Source organism: Lytechinus pictus, chromosome 14 (genome assembly GCF_037042905.1).
Source record: "Lytechinus pictus isolate F3 Inbred chromosome 14, Lp3.0, whole genome shotgun sequence".
NCBI lineage: Eukaryota > Metazoa > Echinodermata > Echinoidea > Temnopleuroida > Toxopneustidae > Lytechinus > Lytechinus pictus.
This window is the reverse complement of record NC_087258.1, coordinates 17,306,633-17,334,206: the sequence shown is the minus strand read 5'-3', so window position 1 is coordinate 17,334,206 and position 27,574 is coordinate 17,306,633. Positions and strand designations below refer to the sequence as shown.

General features: G+C 38.8%; 2 protein-coding genes across 3 annotated transcripts in view; both read left to right on the top strand.

Annotated features, from left to right (window-relative positions):
• The first annotated feature begins 556 nt into the window (after positions 1 to 556).
• LOC129275770 (uncharacterized) lies at positions 557 to 9,134 on the top strand. The gene is made up of 3 exons (XM_064109274.1): positions 557 to 874; positions 5,000 to 5,640; positions 7,555 to 9,134. The coding sequence occupies exons 2-3, from the start codon at positions 5,525 to 5,527 to the stop codon at positions 7,811 to 7,813; spliced, it is 375 nt and encodes a 124-aa protein (XP_063965344.1). The 5' UTR covers positions 557 to 874; positions 5,000 to 5,524; the 3' UTR covers positions 7,814 to 9,134.
• The window catches only part of LOC135153068 (cellular tumor antigen p53-like), a 33,566-nt gene continuing 15,040 nt past the window's right edge, over positions 9,049 to 27,574 (top strand). Inside the window, exons 1-8 of one of the 2 annotated variants that reach the window (XM_064109273.1) lie at positions 9,049 to 9,198; positions 17,791 to 17,957; positions 20,436 to 20,517; positions 20,880 to 21,057; positions 22,639 to 22,852; positions 23,229 to 23,356; positions 25,508 to 25,590; positions 26,243 to 26,376. In XM_064109273.1, the coding sequence (XP_063965343.1) occupies positions 17,857 to 17,957; positions 20,436 to 20,517; positions 20,880 to 21,057; positions 22,639 to 22,852; positions 23,229 to 23,356; positions 25,508 to 25,590; positions 26,243 to 26,376 (920 nt within the window). In that variant the 5' untranslated portion in view covers positions 9,049 to 9,198; positions 17,791 to 17,856. Of the gene's footprint in view, positions 9,199 to 13,233; positions 14,496 to 17,790; positions 17,958 to 20,435; positions 20,518 to 20,879; positions 21,058 to 22,638; positions 22,853 to 23,228; positions 23,357 to 25,507; positions 25,591 to 26,242; positions 26,377 to 27,574 lie in introns of those variants that run through there. The other variant, XM_064109272.1, reaches the window with a different exon arrangement.

Sequence of the window (27,574 nt, the reverse complement as noted above, 5' to 3'; positions counted from 1 at the left end):
TTTATTATTTCTCTGCATGCCTATTGCGAGCTTTTTCATGCCATTTTTCTTATTTTTTTCTGCTTAAAATTGAAAATGAACTTGACATTTCTGTGGTCTTTTACTTCACCTCTACAATGTTTTCTTGTAAATGATGTACATGTAGGCCTGGATCAAGAGAAATATATATACATATATTTCAATTTCGGGGGCTGCTTTCACAACTTACTCCCTAAATAATCTGCAACATTTGATAAGCTATAACATTGCAATGAATGGGGATTTTCTAGGGCTCCTTTGAGCATTTCGAGGGGGGGGGGGGAGGTTAAACCGACCCGAGCCCCATGTTATTTTTCCCCTGGCCTGCATGTTCCACAGTATCCGTAGTTCTATTGCCCAATATTGGTTCTTGAAAGTTTTGTTTGTACTGGCCTGGTTCTGTTGCCCATTCACAATATGAATATGAATCAAATTATCACCTCAATGTATTTATTTCAAAGAATATCAGTCCTGCCTGGATGAAGGCTATACTGAAGGAGTGTATGGTACTGGAATGTGTGCACGTTCATTGATAGGTGCATGCTTGCAGGCCTGTTCATTGTAAACATATCAACTCATCAGTGCACGCATCTACTACATCCCATGTACTTGTACTTCTAGATATAGATCCACAGTGTGCTACTGACTGGCTAATAGCTTCATGGTTGTACCTAAAAAGTGATAGACCCCTAGTTCTGGTTCATGGAAAGAGTGGACAACTTTTTAATAGTTGCCAGGAAATGCTCTTCTTGACACTAGTCAATGGATGTCCCCATTGTGACTATGCATTTCAGGATTGCTGACATTGATTCAAATTGTAGCCATTACTAGCCCAATTGATCTACAATTTTGTATGGTGAGTGACATTGTATTCTGCATGTCCTGCGTGTAATACGAATGGTGTTTTTATGATTCTATTGTTGATTCATTTGATCTGTGTGGGATGAGTAATGACCATTTGAATGACATATTTGGGATGCATGGCATTCAGTAAATCTAGATCTACTCTCATTAAAATCATGTTCACTGGCATGGTTCTGTTTTTACAGAAATTGTCGATAACAAAGGCTATATTTCAGTGACAAATGGGCATCAGTTAGTAGTTACCAATAAACGATTCAACGTAGGCCTATATATGTATGGCTTGGAATTCTTTCTGATAATACCCTTTTTTCTTTTGAATGTAGGCCTATATATGTATGGCTTGGAGTTCTTTCTGATAATACCCTTTTTTCTTTTGCAATAAAAAAATGTTACACGTAGGCCTACAAATGTGAAAAAATCACTTGTAAATCTTCCATAATTTTTTATGTGTGCAACTATGCAATCTGTAGTGCATAAACTGCACCAGACTCTCTTCTTTGTTTCACATAGCCCATTTTCTTTGTTCTGTCCACCGCATGAAATTACATTTAACTCTTCAAATCCTCTCTCAAAACTCACTTACTTCAGCAGATGTGTAGTAATTAATTCGCTTAATTGGATGAGCGTGCGCCTATGAATGTTTTTTAAACAGAAATATGGCGCAATATAAATGCTGTGGATCATCATCATCCTCTCTCCCCCACGTGGTGTACAGTGTAAAAAAGCTTTTGGCGCGCAATCGGAAATTCTCCCTTTTTTCACTACTTCCTCCCCTCGTGTTCAAGATGATCATTTGCTTCACGTGAAACGGACCCTTACGCGAAATCTGTAAATACTGCCCATGGTCGTGTATTTCTTTACTTTTCTCCTCTTTTTATCAACTCTATCCCGGCGCAATGGTGCATAATTGTGAGAACTCGTAATTCTGATTTTTCCATACCCACGTGTTTGACGAGGTCGTGTGAAAAAAAAATTTGTGTAGAGGAGACGTCTCGACTTCCTCTTTGACTGAATCCTTTTCGCACGTAAATTACGTCAATATTTTCTGACCACAAACTGGTTTCTTGTTGTTGTCACTGCTCTTCAAGGGGATATGTATACACCGGTTTCCTGTTATGATTTTAGAGCAGGTTTTATTCATTAATTTGTAATCTTTCAAGGGGGATTTCTGTAGTGGGATGGGTAAAAAAGAGTAAATTCTAAAGTGTAAGCTCTTTCATATTTGGAAGAATATTTTGTATGTAAAAGATTGAGACTGAAAGGGATTTCACCCCCCCCCCCCCGAAATTCTCAAAAGAGCCTTGAAAACTCAAAAGAGGAGGAGGCCTGGAAATCCCCATTCATTGCAATGTTAAAGATGACGTCCAGTGTCGCAGAATCAGGTAGTAAATTGTGAAAAGTACCCCCCCAAAAAAAAAAAAAAAAAAATATTAAGATGTTTATTTGTGGGCCTACAGAGTAAATATTGATAAAAATATTCAGAACAAATATTCTTTGGTAATACCACACGGTCTTGAGGATAAAAGATCAAAGGTCATCTCGAGGTCTTGCTATGATATTAGGACATGTAGTTATTTTCATGTAATTTTCTATATCTTTTTGTAATAACAACACTTTGAAACTTTTGAGTATAGCGCTATATGAATATCAGTTATTATTATTAAAATGTGCTGATTTTAACAGAAAAGAAAGTATGTTAATTGTTAGTATATGTTTGGTACAATTTCCTGATGAGGAATTAATTAATTTTAAGAAAGTATCAAGTGTTCTAGTTCTTAGTGGTTGTCCATGGTCCCGATTTGTACATTTGATTGCTTTGATTAGTCCTAAAAATAAGCCTTGCTATCAGTCACTAGGCTCAACGTTACAGGGCCGAGGAATGTCTCTGGCCATGTGGTTCTTCATCTAGGCTGACCTGGGCCAAACACCATTGATTTTTGCTGGTATTGATTGCATCATCGTATCCTCCCAGTGCATGGAGATCTTCCCAGTAGCACAATACATGTGGTCAATTACCCATGCAATAATACCAGGGGGGGTGCAGATCCCCCCCCCCCCCTTTGACAAAAGGGTGACTCAGGTTCCACGTTGGCAATCCGTTTTTTGCCCCATTAAGATTTTAATCCCAGGAGAATGCAAGACTAGGATTATCCCCAGCAAGGGAGGTAATGGTTGTTTTGGTCATTCAAAGGAATGGCATATATGGCTTCCGTACAACTTTGAAGAAAAAAGGAAGAAATGGTTGTTTAGGCATTATTTGTTATTTTTCTTTAAAGTAATTATAGATCTGTAATGGTGCTATTGTTACCATTGATAAGTGAAGTTCCCAGGTTAATTGCAATAGTTTCTTCCAGTTTTTGGAGGATGCAAACATTTTTTTATGTGCTGTGATTGGTTCATCAAATGAGTTTGAAATTTAACTTTATCATTTGTGGGGACAGGCTCGACTAGCACTTGTGCTATTTTCTGGTCCCATTTACAATGGTATTTTTAAACATGTATGTGTAACTGTTAATTTGTTTTATAACCTGTTGACGTGAATATTGGTGGTAAATAAATATAAAAATCAAATCAAATATTGTTGGTAAATAAATAAATCAATTCCAAGTCATTCAAGTATTAATTAATTTTTTTTCAAGATGAAAATAATTGATTTAATACAATCAACCAAATTTGTATTGGAAATTGGGAATATTTCTCTCTGACATGTCTGGGGGGGGGGGTTCACAAAAGTGGTTTTCAAAATCACTTCACTTAAAGCGCTCTTGTTGCTGTGGAAACGCTCTCAGTGGGGTGACACATTTCGCGCGAAACTCAAAACCGCAGCATAGGCATTCTACACCTGTCGTGTGGAGTAGCACGCTCAAAATGTGCGAAGATCGCTTCCCGAAAGAACGGTTGTGTCCTCACGCTAAAACCAGCTTAACGAGGCAAAGCGATCTTGAAAACTACATCGCGAGGTGGTTTTCCAAACTGGTTTGGAAGATCGCTTCCAAGACCGCTTCGACCGTTCTCACTACGCGTTAAACTAGTTTCCACTAAACTAGTTTCCAGTATTTTAGTTTTAGGAACGTAGTGAGAACAGCCTCAGATTTAGGCAGCAGGTTATGAAAAATAGCCCCCGAAAATTAGATTAAAAAATATGTGCACTACAATAGACCTTTATCAGTTTATCTTCGTTTTACACAAAATCAGGCGCATGGGACTACAGTCATGCCTTTGTCCATCAAAGGACTGGTAAATTCCCAGGGTGTCCAAGGGATTCCCAGCTTCAATTAATATTGCACAATAAGGGCAATACCACGCAGTTTCTTGTAGTATTGACTATTGAAAACACAGGGGACGACCCGGGACGTTGCCTTATTTGGTGATGGGCATGTAAATGCATCTTATGAATATGCATGAATGGGATTATTGCATTTGATGAATGAATGAATGAGTATGAATCAAACCAGTGAAACTGAATATTCATCATAATAGATAAACATGATCGAGTGAGCATTGGAACTATGGGAGAGGTGAATGGATGTTCTTGTATCAGACTGGAACCCCAAAAATGTATTTAGAATAAATTGACATGCTCATGAATATTCATTTATTCAGGTATGCTGTGAAACAAACATACATGTATCTCAGTTGCCATCCTGTATTATGATGATGCAAGAGTTGACCCAAATATGGATCCATAGTTTTTTTATTTATTTTATTTTTGCATTTTACATCATGAAATCTTATGAGATATTGTACTAAAATGGGAAATACCATTTACATGTAACTTTATCATTGACCAGATTTCTTTCATGTTTGTGAAGCTATGTTATTATTCTTCCCTTTCAATAGTTACCAGCCATACGCAATTGGACATTTGAATAATGAATGGGCAACAACTAGTGAGGAACAACACTGCATCTAACTTTCTAAGTTGCACATGCTTGTTGCTACATCATGAAATCCTTGAGAAAATCTTTTTGATTGTCAACCTTTGTGTAATATGTGATTTGTAATTCAGCATCTGTCTGGCTGGCTTTTAAGAAATCTCAAATTGACTTAAAATTCCTTGTGTAAAATCTTGACATTAAATTATATTATTTCTGTGTTTCTTTTTTACACCATACAGGAGCTGCAGTAAATGCTGAAACTGCCCCAACGACACTTGCCTTTCACACCACGCCTTTCTGATCTCCAAGTTGCTGCCACTGTTGTTGTAGTATATATAGAATGGTAAAGTTGCATCAGGGTTGGTTCAACCTGAACCAACATTGTCAACACTTTCTCCCTGAGAGATGACTCTTTTACAAGAAGCTTAAGTTGTTGCTGCAGTCATTCCCTACGCATGGAAGCCACTTACCAAATGCTGCTTTAGAACCTTGAAGATTCCTGAAGCTCTTATGCCTCAGACTGAATCAACATTGTCAATACTTCCAGAGAGATAAGTCATCAAGAATATCAAGTCACCGCTGCAACCCATCCCTACCCATGGAAGCCACTTACCAAATGCTGCTCTAGAACCTTGAATCCTTAAGCTCTTTTGCCTCTTACGCCACTCATTCTTGCCTTCAGCCTACAAGCACCTGATAAGAAAAGTCTGTGCCTCCTTAGAGCTTCTATAACATTGATAGATTGAACAAGTGATTCCGTCAGTATGGATGGAAATGTTCCGATGACGCAGCAGCCATCGCAGGAGATGCCAGACCTGCCTCTGAGCCAAGAGACATTTCATGCCCTGTGGGCCACCCTGCAGGGTGATGTCAATCAAGGGTAAGTCAGAAAGTGGGACGAGGGAAACTGGGGGCACATTAGGCTGCACTCGACCCAGGTGAAGTGACTGGGTACCTGGCAGGGTGAATTCTTTGAATGCACTGAGCGCTGAAAGGCAGCTCGAGCTGAAGCCAGGGTAATAATAATAATTACAATGTAACTCTAATAGATTATTTCTAGATAGATGGCACTAGATGAATGCCTGTAATCATTAATATTATGAAAAAGTTGTGTGCACCTTTAAAGAGCACTATTAAAATGGTCGTATAAAGAAGCTCACAAACTTTGGGGTCTTCCCCATATCAAGAGGTGTGTAATATATGAACTTAAAATATTCCTGGTAATTCCATGATGTCAAAGTCTGTTTGTATAATGCTGACAATGGGCCACTCAGTCATTATAAACTCCACTCTGTAGAATCCCAGAGATATTGATCGAAACTTATCTCTGAAAATTATAGATATGTTTCCCTTTGTTTGCCAAGGCCTGCATGTGCAGGAATTTCTATTTGATGCAAGAAAGTTCATAATTTTTATTGGTATCCCAGGGTCTTGGGACAAAAGTCATTTTAGGGGAGACAAGTTGCTAGGTGTTTAACAACTTTGATTCTTTCGCTCATCAGAGCTAGTTGTAGTTACATCAGGATCGGGATAGTATATATTTTTTGAGGAGGAAAGGAATGAGAAATGTGTGAAATCGCAAGGAGAATATGCTTGACAAGGATGCATGCTGAGTGAGTATCTGTGGAGCTTAAAGGAGGGTTGAAGAATGCAATGCCAATTTCAGAATTTAAGTGATGGTTTGTGTCTTTGCTCTGTTCAAGGAAGTTAAAAGATTTTTTTTAGAGAGAGGGAATGTCTATCTGTTGTTTGGCTTGATATTTTATACAGCTTGAAAATATTCAATTTGTTAACAGTCTTTACTAAAGTAACCTAACGTTTGATAGATATCTTTCATTGATGAATGAGAAGACTTTAATTTCTCCAGGCCCACTTATTGATTTTGTGCTTTAAAATCATAATCCTCTTAATACTTCTTTTCCTTTTCAATGGGGGGGGGGGGGGGGCTGTTTCATGAGGAGTTAGGCCAGCGCACACTTTGCGATCCGATGCGACATGATTTTTTTAATAAATCAAATTTTGCATTCAATGTGAAAGTTCCAAGAAGTGAAATTTTTTCATTTGATGTTCGGCATAATGTTAGGAATAATAAAATCATAATTTTGCTTTGTGGCAAGGTCCTGTGGTCGGCGTAAAGTCCAAATCGGCTCAAGTTGCCGCCGATGATGACGTCATTGCGATTTGGATTCAAATTTGCTTTTATTCCTACAGGGGAGGCTTGAACTAGACTGAATTTTGATTTCAGTAGTCCTTTCACTATTCTGAACTCTGATCGCTAAGATTTTATTGGTTGGAATGTTCATCTTATCAAATTTTGTTATAAATTCTTTGAAATTCGGATCGCAACGAATCGCATAGTGTTCGCCGGGCTTTAAATGTCAATGAGTTCACTGACATGTTATAAGCTACTGCAAATCCTGGTATCTCAGAAGGAGAGTAAATGGAATGCTCTCTGTGGGGAACTGCCATGTAGCATAAATCTTGCAATCGATCATAAGGATGTATTTTTTTTTGCAACGATCAATGCTACCATTCGTTGAGTTCGGCCCCTTGTTCAATCACTTAGTGTTATGTTATGGAAGCCCAGGGCCCTGTTATACAAAGCTTTGTGATTGAGCACTTATATGAAAGAACAATTCTGATTGGTTCCTAGTCAGTCTACTGAGCAAAATGCGCATGCAATGATGGTCTTGATAGGCCATTTCATTTAGCGATTGATCTGTAACCTTTGTGTTACGGGGCCCAGAAGTTATTTTGGTGTTAGCGACTTTTCCCGACTCTGAATTATTCGTAGGTCAATCCTTCAGGAGCCTGTTCAAGTCAACTTCCAGAACTTCAACTTTGATGGATCCGAAGCTAACATCGTCCAGGAGAATCAGGTGGAGTTCCAGGTGGAGCAGATCCAGATGGAGCCACATATACCCAACCTCAATTCCATGCCCAGCATTCCGAGCCTTCCCAGCATGCCCAGCCTTCCCACAATGCCAAATGAAGGATCGGTGAGTAGGTTACGATTTCACTGGTTTATTGATCAAATATATTGTTATGACTGAAACTCTGGAAACTGCAGAAAACTGTCAAGATTACAATATTCCAATAAACGTCCATACAAATTAGAAATGAAGCACTTAGAGATGGAACAGTAATGAAAAGTGATATCCCAATTTCCAGCACTGTCTTCATGAATGGAAAATTTCTATTTGGTAGTTGTATCGTCGGGTAAAAATAAAAGGTGATCTTGCCATTCATGACAACTGCTATTTGTAAGTAACTTATCCATGACATTTGGTTTATTAAACAGCACTCTTCCGCAGAAGTAGATGATCCTCATTTACATGTATATTCATTTGAAAATATAAGATTAAACCAGGGATTTTTTAAAGTTTATCAACTCGGGAAAGTTGCAACTGGGTGTTGTTCCCCCCCACCTCCCATATCTTTGTTAGATTTTTTTTTTTTTTTGGGGGGGGGGATTCAAGATTCCTATTGAGAGCAAAATTTCTCAAAGGATTATAGACAAAAGCAATGGAATATAATGATTTTATATTGAGCCACATAATGTCATAATCTGAAGTTATTTTGAAAAATGCAAGTTTAACATGTAAAAATCACCTTTCAGCTTGTTTTGCATGAATATGAGCTCCTTTTTATTGATCATTGGTTAGAGTATAGAATTATTGGAAATACCAGCAATTGGCTATATACTATAGTTGCTACAGATCAGCTGATCGATACAAATATTATCATCTGCTTATCAGTTGTGTTGAAATGAGACCAGTCAATATTGTGTCAGTGGAGGGGGGGGGGGTAATCTTAGGAAAATTACCAATGGTTCTCTAGGATTCTTTCAAATAAGTTAATTGAAAAAGAGTTGGAATGCTACTGACATCCAAAAAGAGTGTCATTACCAAAGAACTAATTATTTTACTCAATAGGTATTGCAGAAATTATCCGCCAACTTACCCTTATTGTTCCGTCAGGGAATTGATTTTTCTCCAACACCCCTACTGTAGGAATCACAATAGAACATTCCACAGACTTGTCCAGACTTGCTGTGTTTACAAACACATCTTCCCCAGGACCCTGGATGATGTCATCCAAAGTCAACTTTTCACCCTGGTTCCCAGAACCTGATTGGTCAAAGTCCACAGGCTGTGCTCCCAATAAGGCAGTGCCACATGCTTATATGGAAGCAGCTCATGCATATATGCATGAGCTGAAAGTAGTTCAGGTTTTCCCCTTGATCCAGCTGATGTCTGTGTACAAATGGTGTGTATTGTTGCTGGATAATAATTCGAGCAATTGAAATGGGTGTATGAGAGTGAGAATATACCATCACTGCGTAGGATTTACTGGTCGAGACTTGGACGTTGTAAACAAAATAAAAAGGAGGAAGACATTTTGTTCTGATTGAAGAGAAATAAATATCCTACCCAAGGTAACATTTTACATGTAGGCCTATACCGGTATTTATAGAAATATTGTTTCATGGTGATGATTGTGATGCCTTGATTTGATTCCAAGCATGACGTTGATGTTGATGGTGTTGTTGGATAAACGGCCATGGATGTTGATGTGTGATAATCCTTAGAGGAGCACAATTGCAACAGAATATACCTTAATATATTCCTTTACAAATTACAGCTAGCAGTATTTGCAATGTGTTGATGAATTTCAATGGCAGCCACGCAAATAGAGATTTTTTTTCATTTGCTTCTAAAATGTCATTGATTTTCTTTTGGCGATATTGATATGTAGATCTAGATGCTCCTCTTCTGTTGCAATTGATTTTTGACATAACAAATTTCTATTTTTTTAAATTAATTGTTTTTAGATGTTTTGCATCCGTCAGTAAATTTACTCTGATCCACCCTGGGCCTGGGGCCTTTGCATAAAAAAGCTAATCTTAAGTTAAGAGCGACTTTAAGAATGACTGGTGATCCTTTCTTGCATATACGCCCGACCAATCACATAACGGATCAGTGCCCACCTATTGTTCCCGTGTTCGTGCGTACGGTCCTGGGGTTTGGTATAAATAGACTACCGTATCAGATAATTTTCGTCACTTGATAAAGAGTTGCAGCGGCACTTGAAAGCTCGTGAACTTGTAAGCTAGTGAACACTTTTTGCAAGAGTGATCACGAATTTCCTAGAAAGCTAGTGAACACTTTTTGCGAGAGTGATCACGAATTTCCTTGTTGACCATAGTAGATTGCGAGACAAATGAATACCCTCTAGCGATTATTTCATTCCGCAATAATGAACCTATTTAGTATTACATCAACAAATGTTAGCAAGAAAGAACGGTCCCGACAATATTGGCCACTTACACACTCACTCACCTCACATTCACAGTGCACACACACAGCACTGCCGTTCTTGTACATTGCAAACTACGATACGGTACCAGTACATCTTATCAATTATGATTTGTGTCTTTCCCAGCGTAGGGGGAAGAAACATTCACATTTCTTGCATCCCAACCTCACAATCACTTTCAGAATTTGTCTAGCATTCGATGTCTTAGCATGAATTTAGGATACGGGATTACAGGAAGGTTCAAGAAACAAAGTAATTTGCATTTTTTCCAGTTGTTTTTACGGCTTCGTGCCGTCTCTCTCTCATCGTGGTGTACATGGTATCTTATGAAAAGCAAACGGGAAAGAAAAAATAAGCTGGCGCGAAACGGGCCTTTGGAGGGGAGGGGTTAAAATGGATAGCGCCAGCTTAAGTCGCACTGTAACCACAATACAACGCAAGCTAGCTCAGCTGTGACAAAATATTATTGAGTATGCTTGGCGTCTCTTTGAACTTAGCCAGGGAACTTCGCTGCTTTAAATTGAGAATAAAGTCGAAATTAGTGTCATGAAGGTGGGTGCGCTTGTTATGGACAATATTTTATTAAGATCGTAATAATCGCTTCTCATTACCCACGGCTCATACCCCTCTAAACGACATTGCCCTGGGTGGCTACACCCGGCCACTCGAAGTGTTGTGAACTGGCAGACGTCTTACGTGTTCGGGAGGGGTTACGACGGGCTGGCTCAGACCCATCACCGTGGATAAACCGCAACCCCAACTTTTGCTTCTATCACGCCGAGAAAAAGGTGCTGTTAATAGACCCTTACTTACGGTACTCGTCAAAATTTCGAGAACTTTCTCAACACAGTGAGTAGTTGGTCATAAGCGCCCTCGGCTGCTGAGCTCGTGATTTTAATCACATGCCTAATTGTCTGCAAACAGACCATACTGAGCATGAGAACTTTGAGAACTTACCCTAAAAGGGTCATGTTCAGGTGGGAATGAATAAGAATAATAGGCAAAAATATCAGGTATTTTGGTGATCAAGTTGATGTGAAACCACCAAGAATTAACATATTTTTTGGCTTAAAATGCAGAAAACAATTTTTTCCAGCTACGTGTAAAACAAGAGGTATCAAGCTTAAGTTATTTTGGTTTCTTCCATTGTAGGCTATTCATATTTTGAAATTAAAATTGGTCTCTTGTCATTTCTGATTCCATAATACAGGCCTCCTTTTTTGCTTCATTCAAAACTAAAAATTAGGTTGTGATGATAGACACAGACATTTTTAAGAGTCTAATTATATAGACTCTATGTGCAAATTTAAACTTAGCATGACCTAAGATAAAAATTTATTCATGGCGTCTAGACTACCATTGTATGAAACAGCGATAGTAAGGAAATCATTCTGTGTGTTTAAGTTTTGAAAGACGTGACCTGGGCTCGGACCTCAAACCTGAATCAATTTGTAACTTCCCCCACATAGCCTGGATTACAGGCATGCGCGACAATGCTCAGTTAAATTTTGGCTCGACAAACTCATCTAGACACCAGTCTCTGCCCCTCCCCCTCCTACCCCACCCCCTCACATGTGCTCACACACATACATATGAGAAGGCAGTTTATAATCACTCGCGTCGCGTTCTGGTTCGTAATCACTCGCGTTTTGGATTTTTGGCGATTTTTTTTATTTCGGTGCGATTTTTTTTTAACGGTGTCTTCAATGAAACAGACATGCAGGGAAATTTGAGTTTCGTTTTAAGCCGGCAATTAAGTGCCTTAAAATAAAATGTACTCGACTACTGTTTTAAGTACCAAGAATAGATAACAAGCTTGATCCGCCCCAGACAGCTGGCAGCAGTCTGTTTTGAGGAGTTTTTTTCAAACATTTTTAATTTTTTTTTAAATTTCTCTGTATTTGTTCTTTTAAATTTCTCTGTATTTCTCTGTATTTGTTTTTTTTAATTTCTCTGTATTTGTCCTTATTGTTCATCTCCCTTCTCACTTCTTCCTTTTCTCTTCTCAGTCTTCCCCTTATTTTATCTTCTCTTTCTCTTCTTCTACATCCTCCCCTCAATTTTCTCTTTTTAATTTTATTTTTACCCCCTTATGTCCTCCATCTTCTTTTTTCTTCTTCTACTTCTCCTCCTCCTTCTTGCTTTTCTTCTTCAGCACTTTTTTCCTCCCTGATTTTTACGTAAGTGTAGAATAATTCACAAAGAAAGGAAGAAGCAAATAAATAGTGATATTATGAAATTGTAGCACCTCACTATGCTTTATAAAGAATACCCCAGACTTCAGGAAAATCCTCCAAAGGCAAAGCTAAATCGAGAGTAGCCTTTCCTCCTTTTTCTTCTTTATTCCTTTTCTCCTTTCTTTCTCCTTTTTTCCTTGCTTCTTTCTTTCTGTCTGTCTTTTTTCTTTCTCTCTTTTCTCCCTCTTTCCCTTCCTTCCCCCCCTCTCTCTTTTTTTAGGGGGAGCCCCCCCCCCGCTTCCGCCGCCTATGGCTCTAAGATTTAATATGTGGAATGTGATTATGTTAAAACAGTAGTCAAAATTTGCTTGTTATCTTAAAACAGTGGTCGAGAACGTTTTATTTAAGGCACTTACCAGCTTAAAATAAAACGAAACTCGAATTTCAATTTCATTTTATTTTTCCAGTACGTTTGTCTCATTGAAGACACCGTTAGAAACAAAAATCGCACCGAAAAAAAAAAAAATCGCCAAAAATCAAAAACGCGTGTGATTACCAACCCGACGCGAGTGATTACGAACGCGAGTGAATATAATAAGCCTATGAGAATGGGGGGTCCGGTGTCCGAACACTTTATATTTTTGAAGCCTTCTTTTTTGTCTTTGGATTACACTAAAAATATGAATTCAATGAGTTGTAATCATCTTCTATTTTGTTCTCTATAATATTTCATTACATTTTGTACTAAAAATTGATGAAACTTTGCTTGTAAATTTTTCCAAATGACTTTCTAAAAATTGACCATCCGGACACACAACCTGTCTGGACACACAATAACTGGGTATACACACTTTAAGAACAAATGGTCTGGATGGGAAGACTATTGTCTATTAATCCAACTTTGACATAAAATCAATATTCTCTGCCTGAATGGGTCTTGATTGAAGGCTACTAGTACCTGCACTTTGTACTAGCTAGCCATTGTACTGTGCATGTGTGTCATGCTAACCTATTGACAATATGCGTAATATACATGTATGTGGTTTAGTGCTTTCAGTGTGTGCTCTTTTTAAAAGCAACTTCATACAGGGAAACCACATGTCCACATGCTTTGTAGTTCTGTAGCACAGTATCAATTGCACACTTTCCTGTGTTATGTTACACATGTATCACTCTATGAGCTTGTACTGACACGACTGAACATTACGCGGGCTCGGTGCCATTTGTCCACCATTGATTCATGACTCGATGCGATTGGTTGCCTGACACGTTACATACATGTACTTACTGAGGATGTATTGGATCATGATCATCATCATGGGTCAAGCTCGTTGCCATGTGAACATGTGTCCACCTTTTATGACTCAGTGCTGATGGCTATAGGCTGCCTTGCACATTACATGTATCAGTGACTTAGTATTACTGAAGATTACATGTGTTGGATCTTGATCATCATGACATGGGTCAAGCTGTGACAGTATTTCCATGGATTTGAAAGCCTGCCGTTATTTGGAATAGACCTTTGTGTGATCTTTGTACTATTGCCAACAGTGGAGTGTGGATTATACGATACAACTACATTCCGGAAAGCAAGGAATTGTTGCAGCCGCAATTGCATGTAGCTCAAACCATGCCCAGTCACAGTGTTGCCTTCATTCGTACTAATCCTACCGATTTGAAGCTGTGTGATAATTCTGCATGCAGTTTGAGTTTATTTTTTGTTGAGCAACTTTTGCCCTGAACTTGGACATGTTGGATTGTGAAACAGTTATACAGTATCTATGAAATCGTAGAGGTCGCTACATTATTCGCACAACTTTTCAGCTAACTGTAGATTATGGATATTGCAACTGTTGATGGATGTCCAACCATGTTTAGCTTCATGTTTCCACTCGCCACAAAGGATTTTCAAAGGGGGAGATGACCACTGCTCCACGAGAAGTCCAGGACGGAACTAGAAGTGGAGTCCATATTTCCCAGTGAGAACCTGAAATGGCCAATGTATGATAGAGTGGTTGCAGGAGTTGCAGAAGACAGTGGTCAACGGCTCAGAAGAAGTCCTGCAATGTTTTATCTCCTTGACCATCCAGTTTAACCCCTTGAATTCAGTATGGCCTTAACGCACACTCTTGTAGCAGTTGATGGTGACGGTCAAGACCGTGTCTGTGGTTATGTGGTCAGTTCACCGAAAGATGAGCAGAAAGAAGAATATCTTTTGGCAGTTCCAGATGATCCAAGGGTATATATAGTCTATGAGATATCTTTGAAGTAATACTGATTAAGATATTTGATAACTCATATTGCAGGTTGTCAGTGGATTGGTGTTGCATGAGTCTTGTACATGAATGAATTTATTGGCTAGAGTTTCTTTTCACAAAGTATAGTCTTTTTATGGGGGAGGGGCATTTCCATTACAAGGTGAATATACTCTTTCACAAAAGTGTGTAAAAAGCATTGGTTTTATTTACTACTGGGCAATGTACGTGTGTGCAATGGAAAGGATATCGTTGTTGCCAAAAGCAGCACATGGAAAGGGTATTTATATTTCACTATGTTTAGGGTACCATGAGATTGAATGATATCTATATATGTTCAGGATACATTTTCAGGGTGCTACATAACTTATTAGAAGCACTTGCCCTGTCGGGCAAGTAAATTTTTAAATAGTTGGAATATCCTTGCCTGACAATCTATTTCACTTGCCCGAAAAAATCCTTGAAAAAAAAGTTTTACCTCTTCAAAAGAAAATTTGCGGTTTTATAAACCATTGACCTTTTTCTCTCTCTTTTTGACATGAACTGACGTTATTCTTGCATTTCTTTTTCTAAAGTGATTTTATCTTACTAAATAGGTTCATTATTGCGGATTGAAATAATCGCTAGAGGGTATTCATTTGTCTCGCAATCTACTATGGTCAACAAGGAAATTCGTGATCACTCTCGCAAAAAGTGTTCACTGGCTTTCTAGGAAATTCGTGATCACTCTCGCAAAAAGTGTTCACTAGCTTACAAGTTCACGAGCTTTCGAGTGCCGCTGCAACTCTTTATCAAGTGACGAAAATTATCTGATAACGTACTCTATTTATACTAATCTCCAGGACCGTACGCACGAACGCGAGAACAATAGGTGGGCATTGATCCGTTGCGTCGGATGCGGTGCGGCCGGTAATCCGTATATGCAAATAAGCCGGGGGTATATGCAAATACGCCGTGGGTCGGCAATATGCAAATTAGACAAAATTGGCGGGCTCGCTAGTTTCCCGTGGGCGGGGGCTGACTAGCTGAGCGGTCCCTCGTTCGGGGCCGGGAACGATCGGGTCGGCGTGCACTGCCAGGTAAGGGGGTATTGTGCTGTCGGATGGTTCGCATCCAGAAGTCGGGGATGTCGATCCCGCTGTCTCTGTTGAAGTTGTTAGGACAAAGACGTATACTAATAGCCTCCTTAATCCTGCGTGTATACCAATGTCTCTCTTTGGCAATGCAATGTACACCCTCCCAATCTGGGTGGTGTTGCTTCTCCCAAGCATGTTCTGCCACCGCGGATGTGTCGGTTCGCTGTAACCGAACATCGCGCTTGTGTTCAGAAATGCGTTCAACTATCGGTCGGGCTGTTTCTCCGATGTAAGACCCGTCACATCCCTGGCAAGGAATGTTGTATACTACGCCATCACGTCTGTGATCAGGGATAGGGTCTTTGGGGTGTACAAGCTGTTTGTGTAAGGTGGTGTCCGAGCGGAAAACCGTTCGGATACCGTGACCTTCTAATCGGCGTTTAAGTTGTTGTGAGAGGCCATCTATGTATGGCAAGACTGTGCAAGTCTTGAAAACCTTCTGATCCCTTGGTGGTTGTTTTTTCTTGAAAGTGTTCTTGATAAAACGGCGTGGGTAGCCGTTGCTGTACAAGGCGCCACGTATGTGTGCTCTTTCTTTCGGGAGTTCAGGTGGGTGAGTTATGATACGTGCTGCTCTGTCGAACAGGCATTTAACAAGACCCTTCTTGACCGATTTGTCGTGATGAGAATCATATGGTATGTATTGGTCTGTATGAGTGGGCTTGCGGTAGACAGAGGTGGAGAGTTTCCCGCCCTCGAGTCTTTGGACTAGCGTGTCAAGGAATGCTAATTTCCCTCCTTGCTCAGTCTCCAGAGTGAACTGGATGGACGGTTGCTGGCTATTCATGTATGAGAGTTGGCTGTCTGTTTCAGATCTATTTACGATTATGAAAGTGTCATCGACGTATCTCTTCCACACCCGAGGGTGGCATGTGGAAGGACACTTGGGCAAAGCGTTCTGTTCAAAACCTTCCATATATAGGTTAGCCACAACCGCTGAGACTGGGCTACCCATTGCTGCTCCTTCTGTTTGCTCATAGAAAGAGCCTCTGTACAGAAAATATGTGGACCTGAGGACGAACTCCAGGAGTTCGGCTATTTGTTCGGGCATAAGTGTGGTACGTTCTGATAATGTGGGATCGGATGAGTGATCACGAATTTCCTAGAAAGCCAGTGAACACTTTTTGCGAGAGTGATCACGAATTTCCTTGTTGACCATAGTAGATTGCGAGACAAATGAATACCCTCTAGCGATGATTTTATCTTGTCGGCCATGACCAAATTTAGGGTTGATATATCATATCGACCCTAATTTTGGTCATTCTACTGTGAGAATTTTGCTTGCCCAATTCGGGCAAGTAGTTTTGGTCTTTACTTCAAAACACTTGCCCAACTTTAACTTTTACTTGCCCCAGGCAATCGGGCAAGTGCTTATGTAGCACCCTGCATTTTGATAGGCCATGTACGAGTATCATGGTGTTCCCCATATAACATAGTGCCCCACCCTGCCAGATTTGTAAATGAACTTTTTTCAAATGCAGGCATTGCTCCAAAATGTGTGTTAAAAATGTTATTGTTTAATGCAATTATAATGCAATTAAACAGTAAAAAACTGGTTGCTTTGCCTTATATTAGTAAATTTGCAATGTGGTGTTTGTTTACAAACAGATTTATAAAACATAAATATAAAAATGTTTGGAAACCAGAAGATGAAAATTTGATATAGGATGAACTTAAGACCATAAGAGAGGGGACATTTTTGTCTTGTCAAGGTAATAAACCATGTATAGGTGTAAAAGGTGTTGTGGCTCAGTGGATAAATCTCAGGACTTTGAACCACAAGGTCTTGGGTTCAAATTCCACCACATGACTCGCATCCTATGGCAAGGCATTTTATTTTTATCAACATTTGCCATTCTTTACCCAGGTTTTAGTATATGGGTACCCGGTAGGAAGAAATTCCTTGAATGCTCAAGTACTCAATCAGAATATCTATGCTACTGTAACAGCAGGTGTAATAGTATGCAGTGCTTAGAAACATTTTATTAAGTGCTATATAATTGTTGAATGTTTAGGTAGCTTTTCAGTGATTAAATTTGCTAAGTTTGATAATTATCTTTTTTTTATAATTTATGTTAACTCTCATCTAATACATTCTCTTATCTTTTCCACCTCTTCTCTCTTTTTTCCTCACTGATAATAGTTCTTGGACCAGCTGAACTCGACTCTGCCTCCCCAGACGGGGACGGACCATCTATCTGTCCACAACATGCCCAGCTCCACGGGATACCCATCGGCCACGGAACCTGCTACCTCCCCTCCTCCCCAGTCCTTCTCTCCTCCTCCAAACAATCTACAGCTACCCTCAAAGTAAGTTTCCTCTCCATTATTTTCAAAAATATCTCAGTACCTAATAAAGAAAACGATAGCATTGTCTTTTGAAAATAAACCCTGTTCTGCAGAGAGCAAGATTGCTTGTAAGACCCTGAATGACCATGAATGACCATGAATATTCTTGACCTTTCAGTGGTCTTTCAATGAACTTTCAATGGTCTCTGAGGTTTAAGCATGATTCCAAACCAATCATTTAAAGGAGAAATATATTGAAAATCGTAAAAATGGAGAATCATATATCAAATCAAAGGAGAAAATAAGGAGAACACGATGGTGTACATCATTTATCATGGAGACCGATGGAACTCAGTTAATTGATAGTTTAAAGTTCTCTCTCTGAATGCTTCAAACACGCAGAATTACGTCCGCGAAATTGGGGATTTTTTTATGACGTCACTTTCTGTACGAGAGGCGTGATTGGCTCTCCCACGTGAAGCTCCACTTGCATGCAAAACCTGTTGCGAGGGTACATTTTCTCCACATTGTCACTGAATACTTCGATCACGAAATGAAAGAAAATCCAGAATTTTATCTAGATTTGGATTTTCAAATTGATGATTTTGAAGATGAAGAGAATGATGATGAAGTGAACAACAAAGTGACGTAGTTGGGGGTAAATTGGGGGAATCGATGATGAGGAGTCGGACAATTCAACTTGCAACACGATCACATGCCGATTCGCTATACCAACTCATGCAGCTGCTAAGTGCTAGCTACACCGCGCGTGCCAAATTGAATTCACGAAAATGACTTACCACACTGTTCAGACAGAGTATCTTACTTCTGTGACTATGAAGAAGGAAAATAATGATAAAACTGTACTTACAAATAAGTGAATGTAATCCGAACCTGAAGGCAAATCAACTCAACGAATAGCAGCAGACGATATGCACCGATGATAAACTTCATGTGGCTGGGATAGATTGTCACTCGTTCTGTTAGATGTAATTTTTATCTCATTAATTTGACAAAATTACGAAACTCGGGGAATTATTTATCTATATAAAAATATAGTAACATCTCGTATAATTTTTAAATTACGATAAAACGTTTTTTGAAGGAAAACGTTGAGGTAAATTAAAATTAGATGTAAAAGATCCCCAACATGCGTAGCTTGATTGAGAGCTGTGCAACACGTGCATAGATCTACTCTCTCAGCCAAGGCGAGCAAGCAATACGGCATGTTTGTGATTTTGATTACGATCACATATACGAGCTTTTAAAAGGTTTTATCGTAATTTAAAAAATAATACGAGATGTTACTATATTTTTATATAGATAAATAATTCCCCGAGTTTCGTAATTTTGTCAAATTAATGAGATAAAAATTACATCTAGTGACAATCTATCCCAGCCACATGAAGTTTATCGTCGGTGCATATCGTCTGCTGCTATTCGTTGAGTTGCCTTCAGGTTCGGATTACATTCACTTGTTTGTAAGTACAGTTTTATCATTATTTTCCTCCTTCATAGTCACAGAGGTAAGAGACTCTGTCTGGACAGTGTGGTAATTCATTTTCATGAATTCAATTTGGCCCGCGCGGTGTAGCTAGCACTTAGCAGCTGCATGAGTTAGGTAGCGAATCGGCATGTGATCATGTTGCAAGTTGAATTGTCCGACTCATCATCATCGGCGTAATTCCCCCAATTTACCTCCAACTACGTCACTTTGTTGTTAATTTCATCATCATTCTCTTCATCTTCAAAATCATCAATTTGAAAATCCAAATCTAGATAAAATTCTGGGTTTTCTTTCATTTCGTGATCGAAGTATTCAGTGACAGTGTGGAGAAAACGTACCCTCGCAACAGGTTTTGCATGCAAGTGGAGCTTCACGTGGGAGAGCCAATCACGCCTCTCGTACAGAAAGTGACGTCATCAAATTCAAGTCAATTCAGAGACCGATGCGAGGCATATTTCGGAGAGGCATTTTGAGCGTTTTTTAATCGGCGATTTTCACCTTATGTATTATTTTCGTTATTTTTGAATGACCCACTGATAATCCCCACATCATTACCTTTCCATTGACATATAATAAGACCACATTCATAATCAATATAGTTCTCCTTCAATGGACTTTATGGGCTCCAAAACTTTTTGAAATGATTCAAAACAGTCTTTTAGCAGTCTTTCAGGAAAATATGCCTTTCATCTTTCAGCAGTCTGTCTCTCAATGACTTTCAAAGGTCTTGTTAAGTCTTTCTATGATCTTTCGACAGCCACTCAAAACATGATTTGTAGAAGAAGGTATACTTGTGCAGATATAATTATTAAAATGAGATCGCAATTTTTCATGAGCAAGTAGCAATGTTGTACCAAGGGGAAAAGTATGTCATTACTGTCTTGGGTGTCAACTTTCAAGGAGAGAGCAGACCTAAAAACTATTGAATGATCCTTTTTTCCCCCAAACCAAATTCAAAAGTTCCTTGATGATATCTTTTTTTATCTTTGCAGTGTGGAGTATCCTGGCCCTTATGATTTCCAGATCAATCTCGGTCAACCCACATCCCAGGCAGCGAAAAGTGTGTCGTGGACTGTAAGTATAGCATACACGTATGCCAAATGAATCGTGGTGATGATTAAGATGTTATCTTGATAATGGTGACGACAACCATGAAAACGATGATGATACATTGTTGATCACCATGATGGTGATGATGATGATGATTATGATGATGGTGATAATAGTGATTGATGATGGTGGTAGTGGTGGTGGTGGTGGTAATAAATTTGATGATGTTGATGAAGCTGATACATTGTACATGTATGCCTTTGGCTGAATTTTGACCAAACACTGATAGAAGAAGAAGATAGTGATGTTGATAAGGACCATGGGTACAAATGATCGTGATAATGGTCATGATGAACACCTCTTTCAATCAACTCTGCCCCTTACAGTACAGCCCAACTCTCAAGAAGTTATTCGTGGACAGGGACAAACCCTGTCCAATCCAATTCAAGACCACCGCGGCGCCTCCTGCTAACTGCTACATCAGAGTTCTACCCATTTTCAAGCAGGCTGAGAACCTAGCTGAAGTGGTCTCGCGGTGCCCTAATCATGTCGGTCCACCCGATGGTAAGTCTAAGATTTCAAGTCCACCCCCAGCAATAAAGAATGATTTGAATGAAAGGAGACACATTAAATGAGCATAAATAATAGCTGAAATGCTCATCAGAAAAAGTTTCAACTACTAAAAATTCACTTAATTTCACAAAGTAGTAGCACATGTATTACATCAAAGTTTGTGTATTTTCTCACAAAATATTCAAATTTTGTGTAGATTTGACAAGAAAGCTCTTATGACAATTCCAAATGTGCTGCAGGAATAAAACTGTTTCATGTTACAGTAGCGAAAATTTGAAACCATTGGCTGTGCATAACACAAAAGAAGTTGTGACATCACCAATTACCTCATTTGCCTACCCCCTCTGTTGTGCATAATGTTGAATTAAGGTTATTATTCTTTACTTCACGATTTAAAACAATTGGTCTACAAAAAGCAATGAATTGCATGACACAAAGGCTCAAAGTACATTAAATTGAAGGGAAGCTGCAATGCCAAAAGCCATTTTGGTGACTGAGCAAAAAATGTCTAAAGGTATATTCATCATATTTGTATATGCATTTTTTGATGAACAATACCAAATTATTGAGGGATAAAATGCAATTTGATGAATTATAGGATCAAAGCTTATGCTAAAATTCTATGTATGAAATGACTTGGCAACTATCCAGCAATAACATGAATAACAGTTTGTTTTGATCCATGCTCGAAGATGAGTTCTGGGACAAATTCAGGGACTCGAATCTTCACGCCCTCTTTTCATGGCATAACAAACTAACATTAAAATTCTTATCATGGGACAGAAGAAATCATGCAGTCCAGTTGATATTATGTTTTAAATTAACAGTTTGAAGGGTTTTAGTATACAAATAATGCACGTAAGCGCATGCATGCAGGGCCAAATGATGAACGATGTGCGAGAAGAGCCAATGGATATACCGCACTGAGGTGCGCAGGACCGAGTGCGGTATATCCATTGGCGAGTCGAGCACCGAGTTCATTATTTAGGTCCTCTATGCACAAGAATGCATGTATTGTTTGTTTTATACAACCCCCCCCCCCCCCACCCATGTTACTGAGTTGCCCCGAATGCTGTATTTGATCTAAATTCTAGATAATTCCAGAACTCGCACTATCCTGCACTCTGACTTCAGAGTGCAGGATAGTGTATTTTGGATTCAATAGTGCAATTCGCTGAATATCATGTGATCCGATTTGGACCGATCAGATTACAGAACATTCTTGGGAGTTGTATAATATAAAAATGATAATAAACACATTACGCGCTAGCAATCTAGTGAGCTATTACAAAGCTCTGAGGGAATGGGGAAAGTGCAGTACAGTCATAGCCATTGTATGCACACTGCTCATGTGGAGGTTAACCCACTTACAAGGCAGGGCAGCGGGCGATTAAGTTACAACTCGGCCATTTCAAGTGATTCAAAAACTTCATGCAGCAAACATTTGAATGATAAACAGGGGTAATTTCCTAGAAGCCTAAGTATATTGACTGTAATTTTATTTGCCCCTCTCTTTTTCAATTATTAAGAAAGAAAGTAAAAATATTGATGTTTTTCTCTCTCTCTTTGCAGAAAATTCTTCAAACCATTTGGTTCTATGTAGCGACCCTAACACAATGTACTTCACTGATCAACAGAGTTCACGGTACAGCCTTTTAGTCCCTTATACTGTTCCCCAGGTTGGTACGGAATTCTCAAAGTACCTGTTCACCTTTAAATGCTTTATCTCGTGCGTCGGTGGCCTGAACAGGAGGAAGATTCAACTCGTCTTCACCCTAGAATCAGAGTAAGCTTCACTTTTTTTTTGTGGTCTCAGACCGTAGCAGCTATTATAAATTTAGCGCTTCAAAAGAATGCATTCATTATTTTATACGAGTAACATTCAGATGAAATCTGCATAAAACTAGCTTTCAAATATTTATGAATTTTTGCATTTGTTTTTCGTATCATAACGACCGCTCTTCTTAAAATTTGTTGAAAGGACTGCATTCGTTATTTTATAATTAGTAACTTTCAGATGAAATCCGCATAAAACTGCAGTTTCATATACTGTCTTTATGAATTTGGCCTTTGACTTTCATATATTTTACTACTACTCTTTATCAATCTTTTTTTCAATCATGTGATATTTAACGACCACTCTTTTTCAATCTTGTTGACAGTACGGGGAGTATATTGGGCCGACAGATTTTGGACGTGAGGGTGTGCGCCTGTCCTGGTAGGGATCGGAAGTCAGAGGAGAAATCCTTCGAGAAGAATAAAGCGCCCCAAAAGAAACCCCTAAAGAGAGGTAAGGACCGAGAAACATTTTTTTTTTTTTTGTCTCACCTGAACTAAGTTTGGCAGAGACCTAGTGATCAATTTTCCTTTTAGTCTGTTAGAAAAAATGTAAAAAGTTTTTGTTCATCTAGCTCTCATTTCTTTCTTTCTGCATCAAATAAGTTCACACTTGGTAAATATGATCCTTGGGTAATACCACATGGATGTTCATAACGATGATAAGTCAAAGGTCATCTAGGGATCAAAAGATGATATTGCATAGTTTCATTGATGGTGAAATCAGGCGAGACTCGTGTTTCGTGAACCACCTTGTTATGAATTATGAAGACAAATTTCACTTTCTTTTTGCATAGGTTGGCAAGCTCTATGTTAAATGAGTTGAAGTCTTTAATGTGTTACAAAATTTGTTTCCTATGAATTTTATGTTTTACTTTTTGCAAGTTCTTACTGAAAAGTATACATTACATTTGGCATCGTCACCTATTTTTGTCTCGCCTGCATAGCAGAGCGAGACTATAGGCGCCGCTTTTCCGACGACGGCGGCGTCAACATCAAATCTTAACCTAAGGTTAAGTTTTTGAAATGACATAACTTAGAAAGTATATGGACCTAGTTCATGAAACTTGGACATAAGTTCAATCAAGTATTACTGAACATCCTGCCTGAGTTTCAGGTCACATGACCAAGGTCAAAGGTCATTTAGGGTCAATGAACTTAGACCATGTTGGGAGAATTATTTTCAAAATCTTAACCGAAGGTTAAGTTTTTGAAATGACATAACTTAGAAAGTATATGGACCTAGTTTATGAAACTTGGGAATAATGTTAATCAAGTATTAGTGAACATCGTGCTCGAGTATCAGGTCACGTGACCAAGGTCAAAGGTCATTTAGGGTCAATGAACTTTGGTCAAGTTGGGGGTATTTGTTGAATTACTATCATAACTTTGAAAATTTATGGATCTAGTTCATGAAACTTGGACATAAGGTTAATGAAGTATGAGTGTACATCCTGCCTGAGTTTCAGGTCACATGACCAAGGTCAAAGGTCATTTAGGGTCAATGAACTTTGGCCAAGTTGGGGGTATTTGTTGAATTACCATCATAACTTTGAAAATGTATGGATCTAGTTCATGAAACTTGGACATTAGGTTAATCAAGTACCACTGAATATCCTGTGCGAGTTTCAGGTCACATGACCATGGTCAATGGCCATATAAGGTCAATGAACTTTGGCCGTGTTGGGGGTATTTGTTAAATTACCATCCTTACTCTGAAAGTTTATGGATCTAGTTCATAAAACTTGGACATAAGAGTAATCAATTATCACTGAACATCCCCTGTGAGTTTCAGGTCACAAAACCGAGGTCAAAGGTCAGTTAAGGTCAATAAACTTAGGCCATGTTGGGGTAATTGTTGAATTGCCATCATAACTTTGAAATTTTATGGATAGAGTGAATGAAATGTGGACATGGGTGTAGTTGACAAGTCTCAAGTCACCGTTCAAATGTCATTTATGGTCAATGAACGTTGTATTATGTCATTATATGAATGGTGTTTTTGTGAATGATTATTTTATAGTAGTTTTCAAAGTCAGCACTGCTGCTATATTAAATTGCGTAATGCAGGCGAGACTGCCAGAGGCGTTCCACTTGTTACAATTTCCACTGTGTTTGAATATTTTCAAACAAATATATCATGCACAAATTGGTACCCCAGTATGAAAACCCGCCATTTTAATTTTTTTAGGGCTGTACCCTGGCATTAAAAATGTGAATTTATTTTGTTGTGCTTCATTATGTTCAAAATGCTATATTATTGCACTATTAAGCTCACTGCTCATATTTTATCACTGTAGTTGTATGTATTGTCTTTTTATGCAAATGTGAAATAAATTAAATTGAAATTGAATTGGATGGAATATTATGATGTTTAAAATGTTATCATTGACACGTAGGGCGACTATATGCGCATGCAGAAAAACGTACGCTTGGCTTGCTCAGACATGCACGTGATTGGTCAGCGTCATGCGGTTGTACTTAGGATCAATGCAAGATGGCGGCGTTCTGCAACATGGTACCCCAAGGTACAGCATGGTGCATCATAGGACACAATGCAAGTGCAGCGAATGATCGTCGTCATTCTCGCTACTTTGTCTTTCAGGTCCCAGCAAGGTCACTTCGGTAGTGGGCGTGACGTCCTTCTCCAAAAAGGCAAAAAAGGATGAAGAAACCTTTCTCATTGAGGTATGAAAAACTACGCAAAGTTTATTTGCTCCTTGTGGTATAATTTATGTTATCCATTGATTACTTTGAGAGGTCCTCAGTCAAGAGAAATAGGAAATCTTGATGGAAAACAAAGAGCTTGGACCTCATTATATCCCCAATCGCCAGATTAAATTAATGTGCACATTATCCACTCTATGGGGAATAATTCATTTTATTCATCATGGGTTACTTTGACAGGCCTAAGGTTGAGTAAAGTATGAAATCTTGATGAAGGTTAATGAGAGCTCTGACCATATAACACCAATCGCCAAATTCAATTGGTGTGCACACAATCCACTCCATGGGGAATAATTCATGTTATCAATGGGTTACTTTTACAGGTCCATGGTCGAGATAAGTATGAGATCTTAATGAAGATCAAGGAGAGTTGGGATCCCATTACGACCCCAATCGCCAGATTCAATTGGTGTGCACATAATCCACTCCATGGGGAATAATTCATGTTATCCATGGGTTACCTACAGGTCCTAGGTCGAGAGAAGTATGAGATTTTGATGAAGATCAAGGAGAGCTGGGATCCCATTACGACCCCAATCGCCAGATTCAATTGGTGTGCACATAATCCACTCCATGGGGAATAATTCATGTTATCCATGGGTTACTTTTACAGGTCCAAGGTAGAGAGAAGTACGAGATCTTGATGAAGATCAAGGAGAGCTTGGACCTAATGGAACTGGTTGCTCCAAATCAGATAAATCAGTACAGACAACAACAGACTCAGCAGCAGATGAAATTGAACAACCAGTAAGTACCCCCTTCTTTACTTTGTTTATTGCTTAAAGGTAAGTAGTTTTTTTTTTGCCGCAAAACAATGATTTCATGAGAAAGTCAGTAAAATCAAGGTTCATTGTCACCATACCATGGTAGATCTAGATCTGGGGCCCGCCTTACAAAAGAGTTACGATTGATCCGATCAATCGCAACTATGGAAAGCCAGCAAAGTCAACATGTAAATATTCATCTTTGTTCAAAAAAAATTCTAGATATGAATGTATATCCATAAATTCATTGATTTTTTTGACAATTTGATGTGTTCTCCTTTGTTTTCAAAGGACATTTTGCAAATTTCCTGTAGAAAAAATTATGACACTAATGGATTTCCATAGAGATATGATTGATTGGTTTATTTGCATAAATGGAAGATTGTGAAATCAGGAAATCTAAGCTGAAAAATGGCCACACTGAAGATCACCGACACAGATAAAGACATGTGGGACAATGTATTATTACTGCTTAGAAAATAGATCTGACTTGTGGCTGGAAAGCTAAGGTTGCTTTGTTGATTTCTCAGTAATTACAAATGTTCTACCAGAATCATTGACACAAATCTTATAAACTCTTTGGATGTCATTTCATTGGATTCTGTTCGAACTTATGTTCAGATTGTGACCACATCTGGCTATAATGCTTAACCACATAGCTTGGGATGATTGGGGTAGTTACCATGGTAGCATGATTGATGTTGATAGTTACCATGGTAGCATGATTGATATTGCCAGTTACCATGGTAGCATGATTGATGTTGATAGTAACCATGGTAGCATGATTGATGTTGGTAGTTGCCGTGGTAGCTTGATTGATGTTGATCATTGCCATGGTAGCATGATTGATGTTGGTAGTTGCCATGGTAGCTTGATTGATGTTGGTAGTTACCATGGTAGCATGATTGATGTTGTAGTTACCATGGTAGCATGATTTAATGTTGTAGTTACCATGGTAACATGATTGGTGTTGATATTTACCATGGTAGCATGATGTTGATAGTTACCATGGTAGTATGATGTTGATAGTTACCATGGTAGCGTGATTGATGTTGATTGTTACCATTGTAGTAGTTGCTATGGTAGCAAGTTACCATGATAGAATGACGTGAAGATTGAAGTATTTTTTTTAGGTGGATTAAGAAGTTTGTTCAGAGTTGTGGTCAGAGGTGAGATTTATT